General features: G+C 46.4%; 1 protein-coding gene across 5 annotated transcripts in view; it reads right to left on the reverse strand.

Moving 5' to 3' along the window:
* LOC144116039 (organic cation transporter protein-like) overlaps positions 1 to 22142 on the reverse strand; it is a 402188-nt gene that overhangs the window by 311971 nt on the left and 68075 nt on the right. For all 5 annotated transcript variants that reach the window (XR_013311687.1, XR_013311688.1, XM_077650703.1 and 2 more), the window contains exon 3: positions 4058 to 4206. Coding sequence is in view for 3 of the 5 variants with exons in the window: in XM_077650703.1 (XP_077506829.1) it covers positions 4058 to 4206 (149 nt within the window). In the remaining 2 variants the exon portion in view is untranslated. The remainder of the gene's footprint in view (positions 1 to 4057; positions 4207 to 22142) is intronic.

A 22142-nucleotide genomic window follows, 5' to 3' on the forward strand; every position in this document is an offset into this window, starting at 1 on the left:
GTCAGCACCATACCTCGGCGAAATCCCGAGTGCTCACTAAGCCTCCCTCACAAAAATTTTGTTCAACGTACGGGCTCACTCAAACACACTCACAGAGGCTCGCGCTAACTGGAACTCATGAACTCAAACTCATTTAGGTCACAACTCAGTTGGGCTCATTCAGACTCACCACTCATACGGGGTCAGCCACTCATAGCGACTCACGTCTCAATCAGACTCACGATTCATCTAGGCTCACTGACTCATTTCAACTTACAACTCATTCATTTCACCTCACGACTCTCCTGGACTCACGACTCACCTGGGCTCACTTATTTGAACTGACTGACCTGGACTCAATCATTCTGACTCAGGACTCATCTGCGCTTACTCGCAAATTTCAACTCATGAGTCACTTTAGCTTACCTCGACTCAAAACTCCTATCAGCTCACATATCGGACAGCTGAGTCGATTTTACGCTCATTGGCATCAGTTACGTGCCAAAAATGCCAAAAAAGTTGTTAAAGGCACGGTGATGCGATAAACTCTTAACTGCAGCAGCCAGTAGCGAGGCCTGGCTGAGAGGACTACAGCTCGACGTAAAGATCTGAGGACGCTGCATATGTTCGGCAACCAATTAAAAATACTAAAGGAAGAACTAGAAAAATTGGAGGACGCTTAAGCTTCACCTTTAAGAGTGTAACGCTACAGCGTGTTGCAGAGCTGCCAGAAGTCCACGGAACACCATTGCCCGTTCGGCGCGACTCCTTGCCCGTTGCAAACACCTTTAAGCACATTTTTGAATTGTTTCATATATTTCATCGTTTGCACAGTCTAAATTTTCCTGATTACAATCATCAAGCTTTCTCATTCTGAGCATCTCGATACCTTTGAACACCCTTTTCCTATTTTTTATTTATTTAAATATTCACTAAATAATTACGATTTCATTAACTAGTCATCGCCTATAACACACCAATCAATCATCAATCATCAGAGCCACAAACTATCGTGATACATATTTTTTTTACGCAGCCCCCGATTATTTCTGACAGGCTGGTGCCGACTACTACTATGCCGACGGCCTTTCGACCGAACGAGCTATAGACCGTTTACAGAGAAAAGTTTGCTCAATCCATGACAGGCGGCGCCACTAGGATGACCGCCACTTCTGGCCTTCGGAGCCGTCGTTAGCAGCATCGGCGCGCAGTGTGGAACGTTGCTGCGCAGCTCGTATACGAACGTCAAGCGACTCTTAAGCAATCCATTTGTAACACGGATGTCATGCGTATTGTTGAATTGATATCTAGAGCTAATGCCCCTGTGGTCTAGTGTCAGAAAAATAGACGCACTTGTTACATATGTGAAACTTCGCGAACCAATTTCCGCCGTCTTTAGGATCATACTTGCGACTTCATGATGCTTTCAGGAAGAACAGAACGTTCGTTTGTTGTTCCACGAATAAAAAAATCGTAAACATATCATAAACGCCATGCGCCAGTTTATTTCATAGCTGCGGGAATGCCAGAACGAGCGTACCTGCCTGTAACCTTCATCTTCGACAAGCACTGATTCACTACATCGAATACGTTACATTATTATTCGCAGATGCACCTTAATACGCATTTAATGGCCGCATTTTATTTTCTCTCCTTTTTATTTCCTTTAGTTTACCTTTGGCGCACCACTATCCTTCCTTCCTCATGCAGAGTACCATGCCAGTGATTTTCAAACGCCTGCTAAATTCTGTTTTTCATTAAAGCGTTTCTCTCTTTACATAATTGGTGCTATTTTAGACCTTTTCAATAAGTGCTTCCTGGGTGTCGGCGCAGTGCTCACTAAACTGTCGTGCGTACTGGGTGCTAGCACGGTGGAAGCGCGGCAATGAAGCTTTTGCAAAAGTCCTCAGAGGAGACGCTTCGACATGCAATTCTCTCGCCCAAGGCAAAGCTCTACAGAAGTACGCTAATACACGGCACAGCGGTGAATTTTATCAAAACGTGTATATTTCCACTTACTCCGGCTGTCTACATCCGCGGGTGCTGAACTCCGGAGCAGTTTTCAGTTTTGTATTTAGCAAGAGAGCACAATCGAACGTCGCCGAGGTTCTGAGGGGGCCCTTTGGAAGCCGGAATGTTAACGGAGGATAAAGTTAATACCTGGTCAGTCGGCCGGCGATCACATGCCCGCGCACGTTCGGTTGTAAGTCGTGTGCACAGTGGTGATCAGTGAACGTTCTTAATAGCTATGAACCCATATTCCTTCACTCGGCAAAAACATCAGGCTCTAAAAAGCTAGCTTTCAGGCATTGTCCCGCTTTTAGGCTGCTGTTCGGAAAAAAATTTATGAGGTCCACAAATAGTTTTAGACGGTGAATTGACTGAATAAATATGTACGTGCAGGTAGCTGACCCCGCGGTTTGTTGAAACATTCGAGCGGATGCGGTCAGCCCGAAAGAGACGAGTAAATGAGCTCATTAAGGGAAGCATTTTCTAGTACTAACACGTTCTATGAGCACTGACGCTAAATTTATGTGCCTTCCGACAGTTCGTTATCCACAGCGAGAGCCGGAGAAGCGTCTTGCAGCCGGGACACAGCGCGCCGGCAGCCGTCGGAACGAGAAGGCCCGAAGGCCGGCGATGGCGAAATGGTCACGTGACGAAATATGGCGGCGCCCATGCTGCCACACTGCAAAACGTCTATATACGCTGTCGCGTAAAAACTGCGATACCCCAAGCCAGCGCTAATATCCAACAAGACCAGGTGTGGCGACAACTGAGCTTTTCTCATCTTTTAGTAATGTTCTAGAGCGCAGCAGCCACAAAAATTATATACCACGAAACAACGTAATTGCGTCTACATCCATCTCGACCCGAAGCGTATTCAGTATAACGAGTGCGCAAGAAACTTGCGTTTATGAACGTTACAAAACTCGTGTCCAATCAGCATCATGGATTTGCTTGGAATCATGGGAATGTTAAACCTCACATTATAAACTTATTTGCTTTCACAGGCGCACGCTCTAGCGGACTGACTAGGAGGGCTCAGATCACGACCGGAATGTGAGCCCAATATCACCACGACTCAGATCATGGTATGAACGTGAGTCCGGACGCACTCACACTCAGATCATGATCTGAATGTGACTCCGGACTCACTCACGACTCGAATCATGATCTCAAACGATCCTGAGCAAGCTCGATTGAGTCGACTCATGAGTCCGCCGACCATTGGTCAACACTATTATACAATACCGCAGGAGGCGTTTCAGTACCTCAGAAAGCATATTTTTAAAATTTTGGTTCACCTTCATTGAAACAGCCTATATCAGCGTGGTTGCCAACGATTGAAATTTGTTCCTCAGCCCCTCTGCAGTAATTTCTCGTCATTTGTCGGGGCTACTGCGCTGTAAAGTACGCGCCTGCAGTGGTACTGCGAGATGGTGTTGATGCCACATGTTGGGCAGGCTTCTCCCGGTTCAACCTGCGCCATGTCCAGTCTTTTTTAACGAAATATTCCTGCTATCGCACTAGCTACACGCCGACGACGTACAAACCTGTAGACGAAGGATGGCACGCTGACCAAAGAAATAAACGTGCCTATGAACATATCACATCTCTTTGAGGAACAAGCGGCGAATAACTCGCTTCCCAAGTGCCCTATAGCGAAAAAGAAGCCAGAGAAAAGACTCCTCGGCTTCGCATCTGAAGGAAACAGCAAAGTGAACAGAACTCCCGCACACATCTATGTCATGCCCCTACATACGACCGTGACAGACAGGCATTAGGGAGGACAATAAGCCTAGGGTTATCAATACCTTGAGCGTGTCCAGAATCTCAAAAACACGCCTTGGACACTCCAGTTTCGCACGCAGACGCGGTTGTAATCACACGAATTTTTAAAACGCTGCAGGTATGTTGCGGCTACTGCCATCTCACACCAACACTAACAAAAATACCTATAACTCACAACGTCGCATGGGCTAGGCCCAGTTGGCTAAAGAGAGAGAGAGAAAAAAACGTGACCGTCACGTTTTTCTCTCTCTAATTTTTTGTACACAACTTATGAGTGACTTACCTCATTTGTAAGCGTATTCTTGTGGCCACCCAAATCGTACTCCCAGCTGGAGCAGCGTACTATAGTGTCGTTGCGTATGGAGACATTGCCATCGTCTTGCACCTCGAAAGCGTACGCTTCGCATCCACTTGGGGCCGCTTTTCCGCTCTCTGTTGGATGAAAACAAAATGCACGCTTTAATCTTCCGCATCCTTCCATCATGTGCATTATCAAAAGTCTATACACAAAACTATGTCGGTTTATTGTGCCAAATAAATACGCTGCAAACGAAACCTGCCCTGTGGGAACCATTGCGATTGTGCACACGTGTCTATGCGCAGGTGTTTAATACAATATTACTTTTTTGTGCGTTATCTTTAAAGTTAAGTATGTCAAGGTTGCTTGCCTGCGTGGCGGATTGGAGTCGGCCTTCTCGAGGTTATTCGAAGGTGCCATACTGCGCCCCGACGAGACCCCCCAAGCCCACAAGAACGGGTTAACCAGCTCTACACGAACGACGCCGACTAGCTTCCGCACGCTCACCTTACGAGCGACGCTACAGCTATAAGAAATGCGACGAGTGGAGGACTCCCGACAACCGCCCACTGTGCTTCCATTGTGGCTCTCCCGGCTACATACTTTGCCACCGCCCGTATAGACGCACCTGTCTGCGGGGCTTCGCCATCGACGCCCCACGAACGCTCCCCTACCAGCGACCACAGGAAATTGGCAGCTACCTGCGTAGAGGGGAATACGTGTCGTCAAGCCGTCTCCCGCTCCCCGTCGCCGTCCACCGCATGTTTTGCATCACCGGACAGCAGCTACGCGCGGGCTGCCTAAGGAAGGTCTTCTAGCCCCCGTAAGGGTAACTGAGCAAAGCAACCTGCGGAGGTCAGGTTGCTTCCGAGGAGAGGATGAAGATACTCCAACGACCACGCCGCATGAAGACGCCGCACCCACTACGCCGACGCCACACACAAAGACGACCTCGACCACGATGTGACCGGACTTCAGAATGACGATGCCGGCCAGAAAAGCCCCGCGGACACACTCTAGCCACGATTCACATACCCGACGAAGCCATGACCCGACACCGAGGATGGCGCGGAACGTAAGAGCCAAGATATTCGACATGAAAGTGGTTATCGACGGCTGTCGACCGTTCTAGCAGACACAAGAGCCGATGATTTATTAGCCCCTAAAAACCCCTGCGAGGAGTATGGCATAAGCCGGGTGGGGGGGGGGGGGGATAGATCGGACTAACATATGACATTTTAGGGCAAAAACTGTGAAACATTCTTTGGTAGACAGAATACAAGTGAAAGACGAAAAAATATACGTATATATTACAAGCAGACAGGTGCAGTGAAGCATACGTACAATGAGAACATAAAAATAAAACGGAAAGGCAGCAATTACCTACATTAGGATTTTAACTATGAAGGAACCATTTGCCGGAATTTAAAAACATCTCGTTCACTTACAACACACTCAGGTAATGATTTTCATTCTACAATGGCAACGGGCAGAAATGACTTGTTAAATGCGTTCGAGAAGCCATAGAGTCTTAGAGTACTCATGGAGCTGAAAAGACGGCGTGATGTTCGGAAGCAAAGGGAGCAGAATGGAGTATGGAATTGAGGGAAACAATGGTACAATATAAGGATCAACAATACATGGACGATGTTCCACCTATGCGCGAGAGGCTCAATAACGACATATATTTTTATACTGGTAATGCTAGAGCGGATGTCATAGTTGCAGGTAATAAAGCGGGATGCACGGTTTTGGAAGGCACCTGTACTGTCAGATAAGTAGGCTTGATGTTGGTTAGAAATTGGGGAAGCAAATTATAGATTGCTCCGGACGAAAGTTTTGTAGGCTAGGCTGCGAATGGAATAAGGGGAGAAACTGAAATGCCGTCTGATAAAATCGAGTGACTTGGATGCGTCAGCAGCAACCTTCGTGATGTGCTCAGACCAGGTGAGGTTGTTGGTGTATGGATTCCAAGATACCAGTATGATTCGACTTGTGTAAGGGGTGTTGATTTCGTTGAATGCGCGGAGTTGATGTTAATACGCTTGCGTGTTACATGCATGTATTTGCACTTGGATACCTTGAGCGTGATTAGCCATGTGAGACTAAAGATGAAATAGACTCCATGCTATGCGCTCACACTGGTATTGTGCAGGATGTGGAGGTCCTTAGGATGTGGAGGTCGCTTACGTTGTAGCGACCACAGAATGGTAAGGTCCGAAATTAAGTTAGATTTGAATTAGAAAAAACCTAGTGCCAAAACCATGCAAACCACAAGGACGAACGACGACGAGACGTCCTTGTGGTTTGCATGGTTTTGGCACTAGGTTTTCTGTAATTAAAATATGCACCAACTAGCCCAAAAAAGAGGTCTTAATGCTTTAACTTAGATTTGAAGAGGAAGCAGAAGAAGCTAGTGAAGCGGAAGGCCATTAACGAGTTAGCGATAAGAGGAAAAGTAAAGGAATTCAGGATATAGTTGCTGAACATATTACCGCGCATATTTGCAGTATTTGTTCGTTTTGAAAATCTCTCGCCACACCACTTTATCGCTTTGTTTGCGACGCAAGACGCGGCTAGATTTATCTCGATTGATCGCAGCCAGGCAGAGCTGATTCTACGTTGTTCCGGAATGTTATAGTAACTTTGCACGCTTTATCTCGAAAGTTCGCTATCAGCTTTAAATTGAGCACGGCCGACAGCGGCGGGCATTCTGTTCGACGACCGCCGAGCACGCTTGTCGCTTCGCCGCCGCCGAGTGATTAAGTCCATTTTGGGTGCAAGTCAGCCCAATAAACAGTTTTCTTTTAGAAGACCGTTTGGTCCGTCTTCATCGCTGCTTCGACTGCCGTAACCACTACGTGACAATATATTCGGCAATAAGTCAAGAATACGATGTTAATGTCCATACAATAAAGGATAATCTGACAGCTATCATCACGGAGTGCGCAGCAGAAGTAGGCGGTAGGACGGTTGGACAGGATTCCGGCAAGGTATCTCAAGAGACGAAAAATCTGGTGGAGAAACGCCAAAGCATGAAAGCGTCTAAGCCATGGATAGAATAGAACTGACAAAGCTATCAAAGTAATAAATAAGCGCAAAGTAGCCGACATTAGGATGTTTAACATGGAGAAAATCAGGCATGTTCTAAACATGAGGGGTAGCCTAAAAGCAGTGAAGAGAAAATTAGGCCTAGGTAAAAACCATATGTATGCGTTAAGAGAGAAAAAGGGCAATGTCATTAGCAATATGGATAAGATATTTAAAATAGCAGAAGAGTTCTACACAAAGGTATACAGAAGCCAATGTAATCAGAGCGTTAATGAGAGAGGCATTAGAGCACAGAAAAGATCCCGCCAGTGACGAAAGACGATGTAAAGAAAGCCTTAGAAACAATGCAAAGGGGAAAACAGCTGGTGAGGATCAGATAACAGCAGATATCTTTAAGGACAGAGGAGAGCAGACTAGTAGCCAGGATTTATTTCGGGGGAAGGTGGGGGGGGGCAGTGGAACAAAAGTTCCCTTTTTTAATATTCATGGAGAGAAGGTCGTTTCCTAAAGCAAGCGTGAGTAAAATAAAGCTTGTCTCGTGGACATGTGAGGTACGCCCATCACTATAAGGACCCACAAAGGCGAATTTTCATACTCGGAAAATCGTTTAATACAACATGGTCGTACATACAGCGTGTTGAAAAAAGTGCTCAAATAAATATGAAATGTCAACGACAAGACAAAGACCTACCAATTCTATTTCACACTTAATCGTAACTAAACTGCTTAATCTGGCTTCATTAAACTTATAATGGTAGAGGAAAGACGCAAGAAACCCAGCTTCATTTCAGTGTGGAATTGTATGCACCTTTTTTACTACCAATGCTAGTTATAAAGAAGCAGCTAGTACGCGGCATATACGCACTGTGAAAACTAAATACACAGCTTGCAATTTAAACGACGAAAACAATACACAGCATTGCACACATAACAGTAAATATTCGCCGCACAGAAGGGCCACCCTAGCGGTGTACGGAATGTTACAAATAAGCATTAGCTACAGCACCACCACATCTTTATGTGAGTGGCACAATATAAATCACAAAAAGCACTATATATGACGACGTTTCTTTTTTTTTCTTCAGCGAACTCTACTTTTGGCTTGGATTGCAATATAATTTTTTCATGCTGTAATCCTAAGTCGCCTTGGTTTTGCCATTAATTCCGAAATAATTTCATCAACGCTTACTGGAGCCCAATGAATTGACATCAGGGAAGCTAGCGCTCGTGTTCGTTTTTTCTTGTGTCCTGTCTACTCTGTGTGTGCTATATTCTCTTGCTTGAAGGCTAATACGTTAAGGCGCTCTTCACCTGTTCTTCTCACAAGGTATGCTTTATCCCCTTAAATGTAGAGAAACTGCGTTCTGCGGCGACGGTAGTCACTGGCAGCGTTGCTAAAAATCTGGAGGAGTCTATGAACATTTGGAAATAGGGCCTTGTCGCCGTTCATTAACGCGACAGTGGCGTAGCGCGGCGTCTGCTCTACTCCTGTTGCTTCTAATTCTGCTTTCCACGTCTGCTACTGTCCGCTTAGCGCAGGGAAGTGCGTTGTCTGCATGTCCTGTGTGCAAAATTCAAAACCCGGCTGCACAGACTCAAAGTTCCCTTTAGAAACCTGTGTTGGCAGAACAAACTGCAAACTACTTAAAGCTGCCGTGTGGTTTCCAAAGCGGCGCTCAACAGAACCTTTGAGATCATCCATGTAAAGAATAAACGCCGCTCGCGTATAGTATTCCTCAGTTCAAGTCGAAGAGTAATTAGCTCGATGCTCCTCAGTGCCCACCACTCGCGGCATTTCTTAGCTTACTCCACAATCAGCCACAGTCTTCTGACATAAAGGGAATATTTTGTGAAACTGCTCCTCAGAATTAGCAGCAATTCTTCTCAGCCTGCACAAAACGAGGCCTACGTAGTCTAACGAGACATTCATGTGAATCGACGTGTCTGCAAATACTCAGACAAGTGATGTGTCACAAACAGCTAGACAAATGAGGAAGTTAAATGAGCACAATCGATGGTGGAGGGCAGACGTGGTGGAAGCGCTTGTTGAGTTTCGGCAGGCTTCTATGAACTATTGTAGTGCGGCGACTGTTTTAGGCAATGCCTCACTAAACATTGAGACCGCATCGTGGCGTTCCACCCATCTTCACCCGGAGCAGGTGGAACCCGGAGCTTCGCACTTCCACCGGGAGCGGGCAGTGCACAACGAAAAGTCGTCGAAAGAAGGCGTGCGTAATATTGTCGGTTGAATATACCAACTGTTTTCGTTATCGTTCTTGAGTCTTGTCCACGTGTGATTTGTCCATTGTTATTCAAACCCAAATGTTTGAAGTGAGTTAATTCAGTATTATCATTAACGCTGTTCTTTTCTCGGAACTAGCGGTCCAGTTAGCGATCGCTTCCAAGCCTTGGCAAACACCAGCGAGTAGCTGTCAAGTGTGGGGATTTATATGGCGGTCGTTTAGAAATCCATGCGAGATTAGCGAAGATCTGAATAAAAAAATGAGAGGCGGTCTGACTCCGCCAAAACACAGTATTCAGCGAACGCTTCGAAATCTTTACTCCCCATCAACATTTAGGGACTTTCCGGCCTTATTATAGGGGTGGGCCACCGCAATTTCGAGGGTGGGCCAAGTCAGTTTTGGCTCATTCAATGGCCCGCCCGGTCATGTCACCAGCCAACCATCACCTGCAGAGGCATGATGATGAGGCGGACCGTGATGTATGCTGTACAAGTTGGCAGGAGCGATGCAGATAACAAGCCCTCCTTTATAACCAAGCCGCATGTATGTTCCTGAATGGCCTATAAAAGCAGCGCCTCTGACTCGAGTCCTGGTGGATTCGACTCCCATCCCTGTGTTGGTAGCCTGAGTTTCCAGCCCCGGCCAATTTCTTCCAGAAGAGTTCATACATACATCTTCCAAATCCGGTTCCCGGTGAGTTCCCATTTCAATGTTGGTAGCCTGGGTTAGCAGCTTCTGCCACTTGGTTAAGTAATGGCGCAGAAAAATAGTATAGACCCAGTGACGGAGTGCTTTCGCACATAAATTTAGGAGGGGGCGCCATACCCCCATCTTTCGCTACATGTCTGAAGGAGAGATTGCACTAGAAAAACTGGCCCCTCAGCATACGTATTACCAATGACCTGGAAAATATCTATAAGGACTGCACAGTGTTGAAGGTGGGGATCGGGGTCGCTTCTCGACACATCCTCGGTCAAGATGACGCCCGCTCCGTCCAGGACAGGAGTGCCGCTGAGTGAAAGATTCGTTAGTGGAGGAAGAAGACTTGGTTTATTTTACATATTTACAAGCTTCTGAGTTCAGAAGTGAGCTCCTTCAACTGCATCTGCCGTCCAGTTTTATACACTGCGTCTTCCCTAGATTCCCCAGGTAGGGGACGCCTTCGCAGTGGTGGGTGTGGCCAAAACTTTCACTATCACACACAAACAGACACCTCCGCACGCATGGACACGCCCCTGGCATATGTTGAGCCCGAGGGAGAGGGGTATGTGGTCAGGACTCCGTCGGGCTGGCAGGAGACGTCAGGTGGTCGGCCCGCTCTCCGCCAGTAGGTGAACTTCGAAGAAGCCGAGGCGCAAAGCCGGAGCGCCCCATCGGGAGATAATCCCCAGTGGTTCTGCCATTAGCCATGGCCGGCGAAGCCTGCAGACGAGCTACTATGGCGATTCGTTCCCACGCTGGTGCTGTGCCCGCGAGGCCAGGAGTAGTCGGGTCGGTGGAGACGTCGAGGAAAATCGGAAGACAGCCGGAACCACTTCGCGGCCCGTGGCAGCGACTCCTTAAAGGGATTTTTGCAGAACCCTGCTCCCCGCTTGTCCCACGCAGCAACGACCGGGCGAGCGCAGTAAATGCACCCCGCAGACACCTGGCGAAAGATTTTGTCTTGGTGGCAATCCTCGAGACATGCTGGCGCAAATCCTAATACCAGCTGGCGGCCATTCCTAATAACCGGTACCATAGTCCTTCATAAAGCCAGCAATAAAATTCCAATAAGAAAGGGTGTCAGGCAGGGAGACACAATCTCGCCCATGCTATTCACCACCTGTTTACAGGAGGTATTCCGAGGCCTGGATTGGGGATAAGAGTTATTGGAGAATACGTAAGCAATTTGCTACTCACTGATGACATTGCCTTGCTAAGTCGCTCAGCAGATGAGCTGCAAAGCATGATGAATGAGTTAGATCGGCAGAGCAGACCGGTAGGTCTTAAAATTAACATGCACAAAACCTAAGTAATGTTCAAGAGTCTCACAAGGGAAGAGCCGTGGAACAGCAGTTCACAATAGGTAGCGAGGTGCGGGAAGTGGTGCAAAAGATTTTTCTAGTTAGGGCCGCTGATCAGGATCATGAGAGGGAAACAACTAAAATAATAAGAATGTAGTCGAGCGCATATGACAGGTTCTCTCAGATTATGAATGGCAGTTTACCAATATCCCCCAAGAGAAAAGTATAAAACAGCTGTATCGTACCGGTGCTCACCTATAGAGAAGAAACGTGGAAGGAAAAAGGTTCAGCTTAAGTCAAGGACAACGCAGCGGGCCATGGAACGAAAAATTATAGGTGTACCGTTAAAAGATCGGAAGCGGGCAGAGTGGGTGAGGGAACAAACGCGTGTAATGACATCCTAGTTGAAACCAAGATGAAGAAATGGGCTTGGGCAGGGCATGTGATGCGAAGGCAAGATAATCGGTGGTTCTTAAGGGTAACGGAGTAGATTCCAGGAAAGGAAGAAGGTTAGGTGGACTGATCAGATCAAGAAGTTTGCGGGCATACGGTGGGCGCAGCTGGCAAAGGAGAGGGTTAATTGGAGAGATGTGGTTGAGTCATTTGAGCTGCAGTGGGCGTAGTCAGGCTAATGTTGATGATGATTAGCCATGTGGAATACCAGTTTTTAATTTGTTAAGGTCACTTTGAAGCAATACCTGATCATTGTTGGTAATTATGGGACTGTAAAAGGCGCAGTCATGTGCGAAAAGACCAATTGTCGATGAAATCTTGGAAGGGAGATCTTCCATGAAGATTAAAAACAGAATTGGGCCGATAAACGAGGCCTGCGGGACACCAGAAAAAACGTTTGCTGTCGGGCAGTTATCATTATCGGTAACAGTAAATTGAGAGCGATCAGTTAAGAAAACAGCAAATCCATGTTAATATCATAGGATTGAGGCACATGCACGAAAGTTTCGTTAAGAGACGTTGGTGCAGTTCACGATCAAAGCCTTTTGAGAAGTCCAAACATAAGACGTCTGTCTGAAATAAAGAATAAGATTAGGTTGAGGTCTGAGGTGAGCAGTTTAGTTGGGTTTCGCATGAGTAACCGGATTGGAAGCTGTGCTGATTGAAAAAAAGGAATTAGAATTAAGGTGAGATGCGATTTCTGAATATATAATATGCTCCAGTAGTTTGCATGCAATGCATGTTAATGAAATCGGACGATAGGTAGACGGATCAGGACGGTTGTCTGCTTTAAAAGCCGCAACTACTCGACTTAGCTTCCAGTCGTCCGGAATTGAGCTAGTTGCAATAGATTGCTCGAAGATTAGCTGCAAAATTTCCATAGAATTTCTTTGGAGCGCTGGTCGATCTTGAAGACAGGAGTCGCCGCAACAATGTTATCATATATGGCATGACTGAAATGGTCGATGAGACTTCTGAATCACTTTCGGAGGCAGTAGTAAACTTATTTCAAGAAAAATTAGGTGTAGAGGTGTCTTCGATAGAGACAATTCACCGATTAGGGCGCAAACAAATAAATCGCGACCAGTAAGCATTAAACTAATCGACCACCGTGAAAAAATAAACATATTCAAGAATTACCACAAGTTGAAAGGAAAGAGCATTTCTGTATCTAACGACTTTTCCACTGCCACAAGAACTATTCGAAAGTACCTCTGGGATAGCACAGCTGAGGAGAGAAAAGAAGGCAAGAAAGTAAATCTAGTATACGATAAGATTAAAATAAACGACGAAGTGTTTCAGTGGGACAGCACTCTGAAGAAAAGAGTTCCTATAATCGAAGAACGCCGCAGTTCAAAACGGTCACAATGAATAGATGATTGCTCTAATAAGACCTTCCGTTGTATCAACGTCAATGCCCGAAGCATTTTGAATAAAGCAACTGACATAGACAGCATTGTCCTGGCACATAATCCTCACGTTGTAGTCGTGACAGAAACGTGGCTGCATCCTGATATTTATGATTGTGATATAACACCTTGTGGTTATAACATTTTCCGGAGCGACAGAGATGGCCGCGGTGGTGGCGTTGCCATAATATACAAAGAGTCCCTGCGGATCTCAAGGTTGCCAAACATAGAGGGGTTAGAAAGTGTTATACTCAAAGTATTCCTTGAGGAATGTCATCTAATTATTGGAGGATTGTACCGTCCCCCGAATTCGAATAACATATTTCTAGAAAAGCTTAATGAATTCCTATGCCGAAATGAAATCCGCTCAGCCAATTTGTTATTGACGGGTGATTTCAACTTTCCGTCAATAAATTGTTTGCCCGATACTCCGGTGGCTCTCACTGGTGCCTCCCAACTATTTCTCGATGTACTGTTCTTTCATAACTTGACACAACTAGTCACTGAGCCCACCCGTGTACAAAACGACTCTCAATCAGTTCTGGACCTGTTTCTTGTTTCTGACAACTTGCTACGCCGAACACCACGTGTGTCTGTCTTAGAGGGAATATCAGACCATAAAATGTCAAGTTTATCTTTGCAGTTGCGCCCTATATCAAATCTTCAGAAGAGAGAGACAACTATCCCGATCTTCTCACGTGCAAGTGATGTCGATATCTTAGATGAACTAGACACTTCCTTTTCTTCCTTTTCCTGTTTGTACGAAGCACAGAGTACCTCTGTTGAGCACATGTGGTGCTTCTTCAAAAACTTAGTTCACCGATGTATAAGTGATTTTGTGCCAAGAAAACGGAAAATTTTGCGCACTAGCAATCCTTGGATGACAAAAGATATTGCGCGTCTGGGACGTAAGCTTAAGAAAGCGAGACAACAACACTCAAAGCATCCTTCATCGGCCACTGCAGTTAAGATTTCCATGCTACGCCTGTCGTTGCGGAACGCTATCAATACAGCCAAACACCAATTCCACACTGTACGTATGCAAAATTTCCTTGTTTCTTCTCCAAGCAAGTTCTGGCAACATCTCGCGCCACGCAAGAAATTGATTCTTGGCCTTTCTGCAGATAGTGCGGGTATGCACGACAAGTTAGAATCAGCGCAGGCGCTCAACCAGTACTTCATCTCGATATTCACTCACGATGACGGCTGCAAGCCACATTTTTCTTCATTTGATGATATGGCACCAATCAGAGCATAACTGAGGAAGGTGTGCTAGCTCTTCTGCTTAACTTGGACACAAAGAAGTCGCCAGGGATTGACGAAATACCTAATGCCTTTCTGGTACGGTACGCTGAATGGTCCGCCAAATATTTAACTTTAATATTTAGGAAATCACTAAACTGTTCTGAAATGCCAAGTGATTGGAAACACGCAAAAATCACCCCGATTCCCAAAGACCAACACAAATCAGCACCTTCTTCCTACCGGCCAATTTCTCTTTTGTGCACTTCAGTAAAATTGCTTGAACACATCATCTGTAAACACTTGACTAACATTCTCGAGGAGAACCACGTCCTTGATAATCGCCAGCACGGGTTCCGTCGCGGTCTCGCCACAGTAACACAGCTTATTGCAACAGTCCACGATTTAGCGGCAGCACTAGATAGGCGTAATCAAGTTGATATTGTTTTTCTTGATTTCGAGAAAGCATTCGATCGTGTGTCTCATCAAAAATTACTGCAGAAGTTAAAACCTATACTGAAACACGAGTACCTACTCTCATGGATCGAAGCCTATCTTTCGCATAGACGTCAAAGTGTGGTTGTTGATGGTGTCCTCTCTGATGCTGTCCCAGTAGAATCCTGTATTCCGCAGGGCTCAGTCTTGGGTCCCCTTTTATTTCTAGTATTTATTAATGACATAGTTCACAACGTACATGTTAAAATACGGCTTTTCGCAGACGATTGCACACTTTATCAAGAAATTTCTAGCCCTGAAGATCAACTCCTTTTAAGCGATTCACTGTCTGCAGTAGAAAAATTGGTGCGCCACGTGGCAAATGACTTTGAATTCCAACAAGACAGTAGCGGTGACTGTGACACGTAAAAAGAATCCTTTTAGTTTTACATACCGCTTAACCAATGAGCCCCTCTTAGTTGTCAACGCTTTTAAATACTTAGGAATTCAGATAGCCTCAGACCTTCGATGGAACGAGCACTTATCGTATATAGAAAAAAAAGCTTTAAGACAACTGCACTACTTGAGAAGAACGCTGGCACAATCCACAAAAGAAATAAAGCTTTTAGCTTACAAAACATTTGTTCGGCCAATGTTGGAATATGCTGCGGCAGTGTGGGATCCCTGGACTGAAAGTCACAAACATGAAATAGAAAATGTCCAACGCAAAGCTGCTAGATTTATCTTTAATTGTTACAGTTGGAATATTTACCCAACAGCCCTACTGCAAACCGCAGGACTTGAACATCTGGCCATGCGTCGTCATCGAGAAAAATTAAAGTTATTCTACTTGTATTATCACAATATACTAACAATAGAGGAAGGAATTTTAGTTGAGCACACATCTCGACACCCTACACGCTCTTGATTTATTCACAAATGAAAATTGGGTCACTGACCAAGTCGAAAGATGAAAAATGACGTTTCGGGTCCCATACGGGGCCCTTGTTCACAATGAGGTTGTCACAGAAGAAGGAATGGTTATATACGCTTCAGAATCTTCTGCAATCTTTTCACGTAGATAGGATGTAGCGTGCCCTGATTCTTGTTTAGCGTGTTGGCCGTTGCCTGGATGATTAGGGATTCTAGATGAAGTCTTGCAGATAGGTTTCTTTCCGTCGCCAAGATTTCCACCTCATCCCAGCCAATCTCGAGGCCAGTGGACAGCACGTGCTCTGCAACTGCATTTTTTGCTGCGCGCTTGTTTCTGACGTCGCCCTGGTGCTCCTTCATGCGCCGCTGGAAGTTCCCGGTTTCCCCAATGTAGACGGAGGGGCAGTCGCTGCAAGGGATCCTATAAACAACGCCAGGGAACTTGGCACGTGGTAGCGGGTCCTTCACGTTGACCACATCGGCTCGCAGTTTGCTAGTTGGCACGTGTGCAATGTGCACTTCGTGTTTACGGAAAATCCTAGAAAGGGCCTCGCTGATCTGACGCACGTAGGGAATCGCAGCACGTTTTATCTTTTTTGTCAGCTGTTGTGCTCCTCGCTTGTAGGTGGCTTTCTTGGTGACTTTGCTGGTAAAATTTCTAGGGTAGCCGTTTCGCTCAAGATCGTGCTGTATAAGCTTCATCTCGTTGCCAAGGCTGACCGGGTCGGAACAGATGTTTTTAGCACGTTTGACAAGTGACGCAACCACTGAACGCTTGTGAGCCGTAGGATGAGCGGAATCAAAATCCAGGTATCTCCCCGTGTGCGTTGCTTTTCGGAAGACGCAGAAGGCTAACCGATGCGCACCACGTTTGACGAGCACATCCAAGAACGGGATCATGCCGTTCGCTTCCTCTTCCAAGGTGAAATTTATGGATGGCTCTACGGCATTCAGGTGTTCAAGGAAGCTGTGAATGTGCTGCTGGTTTAAAATGCAAAAGCAGTCATCAACATACCGCAGAAGCACCTTTGGACGATATGTGAACGAGTTCAAGGCTTTCTGTTCAATAGACTCTATTGTCAGGTTGGCAGCCGTGACTGAAATGGACGCTCCATTGCGGACAAAGGAAATGTGACTGTTGTGCTTGACCGGTCTGCGTACCACTCAAAAATGTCAGAGATGCTCGAGGACGCGACAACCTACTGCAAGCTCAGTAAGGACCCTACGTCCAAAATACAGTCCCGCCTGCAAGTGATCCTGTCTGACATATTCAGTGGTCTTCCGCCTTCTCAAAGATCTGCTTGTACACTGTGCCGTTGTAAGAAAAATACGTATTGGCTAAGCAGAAATGAAGCAATTCGCTGAGCTCGCTGACGTTCAACGGCGTGCGATCGGGAAATGAGGGGTCGCTTTTTATGAGCTCCTTGCAGGTTTCCACAGCAAGATCGACCGGGACACTTGTGAACAGGGAACATACATCAAATGACACGAGCACATCGCTTTCTTCGAGGACGACATCCTTGACTTTTTCAATAAAGTCTTGCGAATTCTTGATGTGCGTCGCTGTTTGTCCCACCAACGGAGCCAACACTTTGTGCAGATAACCGGATAGACGGAAAAGAGGCGACCTGGTGAAATCCACGATTGGCCTTAGCGGAGTACCATTTTTGTCAATTTTCGGCAAGCCATATATTGCCGGAGCGGATCCGTTAGTGCAAAGAAGCCTGTAGTACAGTTTCCTTTGAGAAGGCGGAAGACCACTGAATATGTCAGACAGGATCACTTGCAAGCGGGACTGTATTTCGGACGTAGGGTCCTTACTGAGCTTGCAGTAGGTTGTCGCGTCCTCGAGAATCTCTGACATTTTTGAGTGGTACGCAGACCGGTCAAGCACAACAGTCACATTTCCTTTGTCCGCAATGGGAGCGTCCATTTCAGTCACGGCTGCCAACCTGACAATGGAGTCTATTGAACAGAAAGCCCTGAACTCGTTCACACATCGTCCAAAGGTGTTTGTGAGGTATGTTGATGACTGCTTTTGCATTTTAAAAAAGCAGTACATTCACAGCTTCCTTGAACACCTGAATGCCGTAGAGCCAACCATAAATTTCACTTTGGAAGAGGAAGCGAACGGCATGATCCCGTTCTGGGATGTGCTCGTCAAACGTGATGCGCATCGGTTAGCCTTCTGCGTCTTCCGAAAAGCAACACACACGGGGAGATACCTGGATTTTGATTCCGCTCATCCTACGGCTCACAAGCGTTCAGTGGTTGCGTCACTTGTCAACCGTGCTAAAAACATCTGTTCCGACCCGGTCAGCCTTGGCAACGAGATGAAGCTTATACAGCACGATCTTGAGCGAAACGGCTACCCTAGAAATTTTACCAGCAAAGTCACCAAGAAAGCCACCTACACACGAGGAGCACAACAGCTGACAAAAAAAGATAAAGCGTGCTGCGATTCCCTACGTGCGTCAGATCAGCGAGGCCCTTTCTAGGATTTTCCGTAAACACGAAGTGCACATTGCACACGTGCCAACTAGCAAACTGCGAGCCGATATGGTCAACGTGAAAGACCCGCTACCACGTGCCAAGTTCCCTGGCGTTGTTTATAGGATCCCTTGCAGCGACTGCCCCTCCGTCTACATTGGGGAAACCGGGAACTTCCAGCGGCGCAAGAAGGAGCACCAGGGCGACGTCAGAAACAAGCGCGCAGCAAAAAATGCAGTTCCAGAGCACGTGCTGTCCACTGGCCACGAGATTGGCTGGGATGAGGTGGAAATCTTGGCGACGGAAAGAAACCTATCTGCAAGACTTCATCTAGAATCCCTAATCATCCAGACAACGGCCAACACGCTAAACAAGAATCAGGGCACGCTACATCCTATCTACGTGAAAAGATTGCAGAAGATTCTGAAGCGTATATAACCACTCCTTCTTCTGTGACAGCCTCATTGTGAACAAGGGCCCCGTATGGGACCCGAAACGTCATTTTTCATCTTTCGACTTGGTCAGTGACCCAATTTTCATTTGTGAATAAATCATGCTTCGGCCTGACCAGACGGTGTTCCGTCGAACCTTGGACTATGTACCTACACGCTCTTACCATACTAAGAAGGTTGCCGCGTTTTATGCAAAACTAATGTATTTAAGTATTCGTTCTTTCCCCATACCATCATTAAGTGGAATGGTTTACCTGCTGATGTTGTCAATTGCGAATCGGTGGATTTATTTTTACAAGCTGTGAAGGATGTATAGGGCTCTTATGTATCCTTGTTTTGGGCCAAGTCCGATGCCTTCGTTTGCTGCCAGGATCGATGTCATTATATGTTCTATGTCTTTGTAATCGATTTTATGTTGTATGTACTGGTTTTTGCTCTGTTCGCTATCTGCTTCTTTTGCAATGTACTTGTTATTTTTATCAATATGTTTGTACCCCACTCCTGCCTAAGGCCTGTAACACAGGCCGGCAGTATTTGCTAAATAAATAAATAAACTGAAAAATAATCTGGTCCTGGGGCACTTGACACTTTAAGGTTGTCGATGAGGCTTGCAATTCTGTAGGCAGCTATACTAACAGGCGGCATTTGAGAAAATGGAAACTAGGATACGGGAGGGATGTTTGAGGTAACTTCGTTGGTAAAAACTGACAAGTAAGAGTTCCTTACAACACTGCTTTCGCCTGATGGAACCTCATAGCCGTCAGGGTTAACCAAAGATTTATGATGCGCAGACATATTGCCTGGCGATGGAAGTTTACAGAATTTCTTAGGATTGTAGCGAATGGTGTCCAGCAGTTCCTGGTGGTAATACTTTCTTTTTGAGCGTCACAGAAGACTCGTGAGTTCTCGATGACCCGAGAAATACATTTCCCGCCATAATGCATTGGCCGAATATTTTCCTAGATGGAAAAGTTATTACTGTCACATTAAAAATTTTCTGAGGGCGTTGGAACACCACGGTTTGCTTGCATCGCCTTGAATACATACAAGGGGCACTTATAGATTGATGAGTGATAGTAACTTTTGTAAGAAAAGCAACCAGTTTTCATGAGCGGGTCTTCCAGAGGAGAACATGCAAAAGTGGTGGAGTAACTTGTCCAACTCAGTGGTAATACTTGGAATGTCGGCCTCATAGACGCGAATGTATTTTATCGATGGTTGACGAGCAGCGATGGGCATGGATGAGTGGAAATAAAAGGTAAGATTATCGCTGAAGTCGACGATACATAATAATGAATGAATACATTCACAGTCTGCAGTTAGAATAAGATCAAGAGTATTGAAGTTGGTGTGGTGTTTAAGTAAAGTTAAAAGTAAGGGCTAAGTTAAGAAACTCCCTCGACTGGCCAGTACGCGCGGATAAGTTGAACAAATTAATATCCCGAAAGTTGAAATCGCAGCATAGTAAGTTGCATGGAGAAAACTGGTTTTTAGGTCCAGTATTAATGAGTACAATTTATTAACAAATGAAAAATTAAGTAAAGTGACGACCGCTTGGGACGGTCCACAAATCAGCAACGCAGGAGGTCGCCCTATTACGCCATGGGGATGATGCACTGCGCCAGTGACCGTCAACGAACCTACCTATCCTCCTAGTGCTACAGCAATGTTTCCGCGAAGTGATCTTGGGCATGGATTTTCTTGATGAGCATCAGGCGATCATAGACCTGAGGTCCAATTTATCACGCTTTCCACGGATGAAGCCATCCGTTCTATGACAGCCATGGGACATCACGTTGCCCTGACGGAACAAGTGAACGTGCCACCGCGATCAAGCCTAATGGTCACCATAGGGGCCACAGGTGCCAAGAGCGTAAAAGCCCTCATAGAGGGTAACACAGAGTTGCTTCTAGCGCGAGGAATCGGCATCGCCAGAGGCATCACACATTCCGCGATGGCCAAGCTGAAGTGCTGCTGACGAACTTTATCGAAGAACACTGGTACGGTACCAAAGGAACGACGATTGCTTTCTTCGAACTATGCGATGTTCTCCAAGCATTCGCCCTCTCCATTCGAACTCCTGAAGATTCATATTAAGGAGGTCGCAAGAACGTGTTCGGCATAAACCCAGCCCTGCCCGGGAAAAAACAAGACCAGATCCCCAATCTGCTTCAAAGCTACAGTGACTGATTCTCGTCATCGCCGAAGGTCGGACAAACGCCGATTGCTAAACATCGCATTGTAACCGACCAGTACGCCCGACCTCTCCGCCGCAGCACCTAGCTTTTTTCACCAAGATAACAAGCCATCCGGGACCTAGTGGAAGAAATACTTAGCGACGACGTAATCTAGCCATCGAAGAGGCCTAGTGCGGCACCGGTTGTTCAGGCGAGGACGAAAGACGGCGCACATCGATTGTGCGTCGATTACCACCGCTTGAACAACATACGAAGAAGGACGTCTACCCCCTTCCCTACATAGACGACACACTGGACCGGCTCTGCAACGCCAAGTATTGCTCATTGGTGGACCTCAAGAGCGGCTACTGGCAAATTGAGGTCGATAAAAGAGATTGCGATAAGACCGCATTTATCTCCCCGGATGGCCTCTTCGAGTTCAAGATGATGCCATTTGTTCTCTGTCCCGCACCAGCGACGTTCCAGCAAGTAATGGATACAGTGCTAGTAGGCCTCAAGTGGAAAATTTGTTTAGCCTATCTAGGATATGTCGTTCTCTTCGCCTCGGACTCTGATGACCACCCAAAAAGGCTTCGAACAGTACTGGAGGCAATCAAGTCTTCCGGTCTAACCTTGAAAGCAGAGAAGTGCCACTTAACCTTTCAAGAACTGCTGTTTCTAGGCCACATCGTAAGAAAGGAGGGCGTACGCCCAGACCAGCTGAAAACAGCTGCTATTACATAGTTTCCACCGCCGGCCGATGAGAAAGCTGTGCGAAAAATCCTCGGGCTGTGCAGGTATTACCGACGATTTCTGAAGAATTTTTCACGCATCGCCGAACTCTCCACCCAACTGACAGAGACGGATGTGCTATTTGCGTGAGGAGCGCCGCAAACGGAAGCCTTCAATGAACTTTGGCGCCGTTTACAGTCTCCACCGGTCCTCGGGCAGTTTGATGAGAACATTAACACTGAAATTCATACCGACGCAACCAGCGTATGCCTTGGCGCCATCCTCGTTCAAAAATCTACTGTCTGGGGATAGTAATCGCGTACGCTAGCCTTTCCCTATCGAAAGCCGGGGCAAACTATTCGACGACCGAGAAGGAGTGCCTCGCTATATTCTGGGCAACGTCGAAGTTACGTCCATACCTGTACGGGTGACCACTCAAGGTGGTCATCG

The sequence above is a fragment of the Amblyomma americanum genome, chromosome 1 (assembly GCF_052857255.1).
Source record: "Amblyomma americanum isolate KBUSLIRL-KWMA chromosome 1, ASM5285725v1, whole genome shotgun sequence".
Lineage (NCBI taxonomy): Eukaryota > Metazoa > Arthropoda > Arachnida > Ixodida > Ixodidae > Amblyomma > Amblyomma americanum.